Source organism: Cebus imitator, unplaced genomic scaffold (assembly GCF_001604975.1).
Source record: "Cebus imitator isolate Cc_AM_T3 unplaced genomic scaffold, Cebus_imitator-1.0 Scaffold169, whole genome shotgun sequence".
Classification (NCBI taxonomy): domain Eukaryota; kingdom Metazoa; phylum Chordata; class Mammalia; order Primates; family Cebidae; genus Cebus; species Cebus imitator.
In genome coordinates, this window is record NW_016107484.1 from 121,557 (window position 1) to 128,496 (window position 6,940).

Consider the following 6,940-nt stretch of genomic DNA (forward strand, 5'->3'; position numbering starts at 1 on the left):
AGCTGGGCATGGTGGCAAGTGCCTGCAGTCCTAGCTAATTGGGAGGCTGAGGTGGGAGGATCGCTTGAACCTGAGAGGCAGAGGTTGCAGTGAGCCGAGATCCCACCCAGGTGACACAGTGAGACACTGTCTCAAAAAGAAAAAAAAAAAAAAAGGATAAGCTTGGTTTGAGGGACTGAGATGCTCCCCGATGAAGAAAGAACATGAGGTCTGGCCCCACGGATTCATGGTATATACTTTGCTTTTCTTGAGACCTTGTTGTTTACTCCCTGTTTATTGGAATTATTACTGAGACATAACTCACGTACCATAAAATTTACTCTTTTTAAAAGTACAATTCAGTGGCTTTTAGTATCTTCACAGGTTCCGCAGCTACCACTACTTTCTTTCCTAGCACATTTTCATCCCCTAACTGGAAGCCTCGTATTCATCAGCACTCACTTTCCAGCCTTCTTTTCCTCTAGCCCCTGGCAACCACTAATCTACTTTCTGTTTTTCTGTTTGTTTTTTGTTTTTGAGATGGAGTTTCACTCTTGTTGCTCAGGCTGAGTGCAGTGCCGCGATCTCAGCCTACCGCAACCTCCACCTCCTGGGTTCAAACGATTCCCCTGCCTCAGCCTCCAGAGTAGCTGGGATTACAGGTGTGCGCCATCACACCTGGCTAATTTTTGTATTTTTAGTAGAGACAGGGTTTCTCCATGTTGGTCAGGCTGGTCTTGATCTCCCGACCTCAGGTGATCCACCTACCTCAGCCTCCTGAAGTGCTGGGATTACAGGTGTGAGCCACTGCACGTGGCCTCCACTTTCAATTTCCATGGATTTGCCTATTCCAGACATAACCTATACACAGAATCATACAGTAAGTACCCTCTCGTGTCTGGCTTCTCTCACTCAGCACGGTGTTTTCAAGGATTATCCATGGATACCCAAGGATTATCCAAGGCAGCATGTGTCAGTGCTGCCTTCCTGTTGTGACTGAACCATATTCCATTGTGTGGATGGACCGCATTGTATTTATCTGCTCATTAGTTGATGGACATTTAGGTTGTTTCCACTTTTTGGCTATTATGAATGCTGCTATGAACACTATGTTTTCATCAGAGATTTATAATTTTAAATCTTATATTTATGTCTTTGATCCATTTTGAATTAATTTTCTTTTTTTTTTTCTTTTTTAAGACGGGGTTTCACCATGTTGGCCAGGCTGGTCTCGAACTTCTGACCTTAAGCAATCCACCGCCTTAGCCTCCCAGAGTGCTGGGATTATAGGCGTGAGCCACTGCGCCTGGCCTGAATTAATTTTCTTTCTCTTTCTTTCCTTATTTATTTTTATTTATTTATTTATTTATTTATTTTGGAGACGAAGTCTCGCTCTGTCACCCAGGCTGGAGTGCAGTAGCACGATCTCAGCTCATTGCAGCTGCCACCTGCTGGGTTTGAGCAATTTTTCTGCCTCAGCCTCCCAAGTAGCTGGGATTACAGGCATGACCCACCACACCTGGCTAATTTTTGTATTTTTAGTAGAGACAGGGTTTCACCATATTGGTCAGGCTGGTCTCAAACTATCAACCTCAAGTGATCCACCCACCTCAGCCTCCCAAAGTGCTGGGATTACAGGTGTGAGCCACTGCACCCAGCCTTCTTACTTATTTTTGAGACAGGGTCTCACTCTGTCACCCAGGCTCACTGCATCCTTGATCCCCTAAACTCAAGTGATCCTCCTGTCTCACCTTCCCAAGTAGCTGGGATAACAGGCATGCTGTTGCATTTTTAAAGTATTTGTGGAGATGGGGGGTCTCTCTATGTTGTCCAGGCTGGTCTCAAACTGCTGGGTTCAAGCAATACTCCAAGTTAATCTCCCAAAATGCTGGGATTATAGGAATGGGCCACTGTGTCTGGTGAATAAAGTTGTTGTTGTTTTTTTTTTAAAGAAATAAACCAGGCTGGGCACTGTGGCTCAAGCCTGTAATCCCAGCACTTTGGGAGGCCAAGGTGGGTGGATCGCAAGGTCAGGAGATCAAGGCCATCCTAACCAACATGGTGAAACTCATCTGTATTAAAAAATACAAAAAATTAGTCAGGCATGGTGACACACACCTATAGTCCCAGCTACTCAGGAGGCTGAGACAGGAGAATTGCTTGAACCAGGGAGACAGAGGTTGCAGTGAGCCAAGATCACGCCATTGCACTCCAGTCTGGGCAACAGAGTGAGTCTCCGTCTCGGAAAAAAAAAAAAAAAAAAAGATAAACCAAGGGCAACAGTGTAAACAAAATCACTTTCTTTTCCTAGCCTTTTCTTGGCTTCCCAAAGTGCTAGGATTACAGGCTTGAGCCACAGCGCCCAGCTGATTTATTTTTTAGGATCAGTTTCTTTGGTTGGGCCTAATGATGTTACAACTAGTAATTTATGAAAACTTGCATTTCTGTTTTTCTTACCCATCCCCATTCCAAAACACAAGCAAACCATCTAGAATGAGGATTTGTAAGGTTGAGACGAACTCATTACTATAGGGTAAGTATGAAAAGGGGCTGGAAATGTGTTTTGATTGTTGCCATGACTTTTTTCTTCTTTTCTGTTTTTTTTTGAGATAGAGTCTCACTCTGTCGCCCAGGCTGGAGTGCAGTGGAGCCATTTCAGCTCACTGCAACCTCTGCCTCCCTTCAGGCGATTCTCCTGCCTCAGCTTCCTGAGGAGCTGGGATTACAGGTACCTGCCACAACGCCCAGCTAAGTTTTTCGTATTTTGAGTAGAGATGGGGTTACATCATGTTGGCCAAGCTGGTCTGGAACTCCTGATCTCAAGTGATCCACCTGCCTCGGCCTCCCAAAGTGCTGGGATTACAGGCGTGAGTCACCGTGCCCAGCCATGTTTTGATTCTTAAGGAAATGATTTTTTTAAGAACCCTTCCAATGAGGATTTAGCAAGGGAGTGTTCCTCTTCTACAGAGAATTTGAGCTTTCCCAATTGCACCAAGCTCCATCTGGGCAGAGACCTCACCTGCCTGTTCACTCCATATCCCTAGCATCGAGAAAATTGCCAAGCGAAAAACAGGCACTCAGTAAATTTCTGTCAAATGAATGAATAAAATACCACCACCTTTTCCTGGGACCATTTTGGACCAAGGCATGCATGGGCATCTCTGTTCCTTCCTCTAACTTAACAATTCCATCTCTTAGAGGCAGATGCTGTTTTCTGCAAATTTTATTATTCACCTCTCTATATTTGGAAAAACAAGTTGGTGTAGCTTAGGAATCTCACATCCAGGAAATGAACTAAAAATGTTGTATCAAAGATTATACAGAGGATCCACAAAGTAAGAAGCAAGCAGATGAGAGCAGTTAGAGACATCATGCCATACTTTCCAGAAGAAATGGTCCATGGATTAAAAATTATCACGATGGGCCAGGCATGGTGGCTCACACCTGTAATCCTAGCACTTTGGGGGGCTGGGGGGGGGTGGGTCACCTGAGGTCGGGAGTTCAAGACCAACCTGACCAACATCTCTAGAGATGGAGAAACCCCATCTCTACGAAAAATATAAAATTAGCCTAGTGGTGGCACATGCCTGTAATCCCAGCTACTCGAGAGACTGAGGCAGGAGAATCGCTTGAACCCAGGAGGCAGAGGTTGCAGTGAGCCAAGATGGCGCCATTGCACTCCAGCCTGGGCAACAAGAGCGAGACTGTCTCAAAAAAAAAAAAAAAAAAGAAAGAAAAAAAAATCATTATGAGTCTGCAGTAACATAGAAACCAAATAGTGTGAATGAGAAAATGAAAAGCACAACCATTGACTGTGATTACAAACCGTAACTATACCGATTACCTGACAGAATTTATGCTGCATGAAGGCAGGATATTTTGCTTGTTCTCTTCACTGGATAGTATCTGGCATATGGAATGTGCTTATTAATATTTTCTGAATGTATTAGGGAAAGTAAATATAACATTCACCTATAAAAACATCTCTGTTGTGGTGGCTCACTCCTGTAATCCCAACACTTTGGGAGCCCAAGGCAGGCGGATCATGTGAGGTCAGGAGCTGGAGACCAGCCTGGCCAACATGGTGAAAACCCAGCTCTAAAACACAAAAGTTATCTGGAAGTGGTGGCAGGTGCCTATAATCCCAGCTACTCGGGAGGCTGAGGCAGGAGAATCACTTGAACCTGGGAGGCAGCGGTTGCAGTCAGCCGAGATCACGCCTCTGCACTCCAGCCTGGGCAAGAGTGAAACTCTATCTCCAAAGAGAGAGAGAGAGAGAGAGAGAAAAGAAAACATATCTGAAGGGAATGAACAAATATCCACGCGGAAAATTGTGTTTTTGAAGTGGAATGGTGGCTGTTTCCCCCACTTTCCCTCTATTTTCCAATTCTCCCCTGAAGTTGTGATACCATTTTCTCAGTGGAAAGGATGACCACAGAATCGCCTCCCCCGGGCTGCAACTAAGGAAGCATTTGGATTGCAGTGAGAATGCGGCCAGGCTTCAAATCCAGGAGGGGCATCTTACAGGGTGTGTGGCTCTCACCCAGAGCTCACGCGACATCTGATATTTAGGCTGAGGGCAGCACGACCCCAGCTCCAGCTGCACGCGTTTAGGAGCCTGTAGTCCTGAGCGATGGCTGCTCCAGATAACCCCTGAGTCCTCTACGGAAGTCCCTGGCACCTAAAAGGACCCCTAAGGGGGGTTGCTCGTTACCCCTCACTTGAACTCGGCCCCAAATGGGAGGTCACTCTCTCCTAGCGGACTCCCTCTTCCCCGAAACAGTCTCTCGTTCTCCCTGGCCCTCCTGAGAAGGTCATTACTCCCCAACCCGCCTTTTTTGTTGTTTTTTGGTTTCTGGTTTTTTGAAGCAGGGTCTCGCTTCGTCTCCCAGACTGGAGTGCAGTGGCGAGATCACAGCTCAAGGCAGCCTCGACCTTCTGGGCTCAAACGATTCTCTCACCTCAGCCTCCCCAGTAGCTGGGACCACAGGCGACCGCCACTACGCCCGGTTTCGTGAGTATTTTTGATAGAGATGGGATCTCGCTATGTTGTCCAGGCTGGTCTCTAAATCAAGGGACCCTCTCACTTCGGCCTCCGAAAGCGCTGGGATGACAGGTGTGAGCCACCGCGCCAGGCCCCTCGCCCGCCTTTGGAAGAAGTCATTTGTCCCGAAGGGCGAGGCCACTCCCTCCCCACGAGTTCCAGGCTCCCTGGAGGGTCCAGGTTCCCGGCAGGGAGGTGGCGCCCTCCCCGGGCCCCGGGCCCCGGGCCCCGGGCCCAGACCGCCCGCGCCGCCTCCTTCCGGGCCCTCCCCCGCGATGACGGCACCGCAGGCCGGCCGGGCTGGGCGGGGCTCCGAGCGGGGACCGAGACCCGGACGGGCTCTGGGACGGGGAGCGGGCGGCGCGGCCATGGCGGGCTGCTGCGCCGCGCTGGCGGCCTTCCTGTTCGAGTACGACACGCCGCGCATCGTGCTCATCCGCAGCCGCAAAGTGGGACTCATGAACCGCGCCGTGCAGCTGCTCATCCTGGCCTACGTCATCGGGTGAGCGCGGCCGCGCGGGGTCGGCCGGGGTCGCGGGGGCGTCGCGCGGGGTCGGACGGGAGCTGCCTTCGGCTCCGCGTCCTGCGGCGGCTCATCCCGGCCTCGGTCACCTGGGCGAGTATGGGGGCGGCAAGCCGAGGCGGTGACACCTTCCCCGGGCTCCAGCCGCCGCGACGGGGTCCCGGGGGCAGGAGGCTGCTTGCTGCTGTTTTGAAGCCACAGTCTGGGCCGGGCGCGGTGGCGCACGCCTGTAATCCCAGCACTTTGGGAGGCCTAGGCGGGCCCATCGTCCGAGCCCAGGAGTTCGAAACCAGTCTGGGCAACATCGTGGGACCCCGTCTCTGCAAAAAATTAAAAATCGGGCCGTGGTGGCGCGCGCCTGGGGTCCCAGCTACTCAGGAGGCTAAGGTGGGAGGATCGCTTGAGCCCAGGAGGCTGAGGCTGCAGTGAGCTGTAATCACAGCACTACGCTGGAGCCTGGGAAACAGTGTGAGAGCCGTCTCTTTACAAAATAAATAAAGGCAAAGCCTGGCTAAGCCTTTACCCTCTCCTGCTTGACAATGCATAGTGCCCCTTGGCTGTGGGGGTTTTGCCCTGAACGTCTCAATCTTCTCTCTTCACTTCCCATCCTGCTGATTTGCTGACAAAACCAAAGATTGGAATTTCCGCTTGGTTCCTTCCCAGTCGGCCTTGCCCTTGGGTACGAATGACTTCTGTTCATTTCTTTTGATCACTGTACGATCAAACGAAATATAGCGAGGTCAGACTTCAAGAGTATTTAAAGTTCCCGTCCTTTGTTTTGTAAGATTGTGGGGCTTTTTATGGTACCTGCTCTAGCCCAGTCAGTCATTGCCCCCTTAGGCTAGAGATGCCCTACCGCCTCAGGCCTCGCCGAATGTGCCATTGTACTTGAAGGCACCTGTTACTCTTTTTTTTTTTTTTTTGAGATAGAGTTTCTCTCACCCAGGGTGGAGTGCAGTGCCATGATCTCCACCTCCCAAGTTCAAGCGATTCTCCTGTCTCTACCTCCAGAGTAGCTGGGATTACAGCGCCTGCCACCATGCTCGGCTAATTTTTGTATTTTTTAGTAGGGACAGGGTTTCACCATGTTGGCCAGTCTGATCCTAAACTCCTGACCTCAGGTAATCCACCTGCCTCAGCCTCCCGAAGTGCTGGGATTACAGGCGTGAGTCACTGTGCCCGGCCAGCATCTGTTACTTTTGAAGACAACCCAAGAGAGGAGAAGATGGGATTTACCTTGTCACCTAGGGCCACTTTAAAGGCTCACCTGGGGTGTTCCAGTGTGTACAGCTGCTGGGCTGACACGTATTGCTTAGTGCAGTGGCCCCCAAACTGCACATTGGAACCACCTGGGAATCTTTGGCACCCATCCCCAGATCTTTTTTTTTTTTTTT

At 50.0% G+C, this 6,940-nt stretch overlaps 1 protein-coding gene and 1 long non-coding RNA gene across 2 annotated transcripts in view; one reads left to right on the forward strand and one right to left on the reverse strand.

Annotated features, from left to right (window-relative positions):
• The window catches only part of LOC108315125, an 18,273-nt gene extending 13,247 nt beyond the window's left edge, over nt 1–5,026 (reverse strand). The window contains exon 1 of the long non-coding RNA XR_001829837.2: nt 4,941–5,026. This is a non-coding gene — a long non-coding RNA (uncharacterized LOC108315125). The remainder of the gene's footprint in view (nt 1–4,940) is intronic.
• The window catches only part of P2RX4 (purinergic receptor P2X 4), a 26,325-nt gene continuing 24,387 nt past the window's right edge, over nt 5,003–6,940 (forward strand). Inside the window, exon 1 of the mRNA XM_017544258.2 lies at nt 5,003–5,525. Within this exon, the coding sequence (XP_017399747.1) occupies nt 5,026–5,525 (500 nt within the window). The 5' untranslated portion in view covers nt 5,003–5,025. The remainder of the gene's footprint in view (nt 5,526–6,940) is intronic.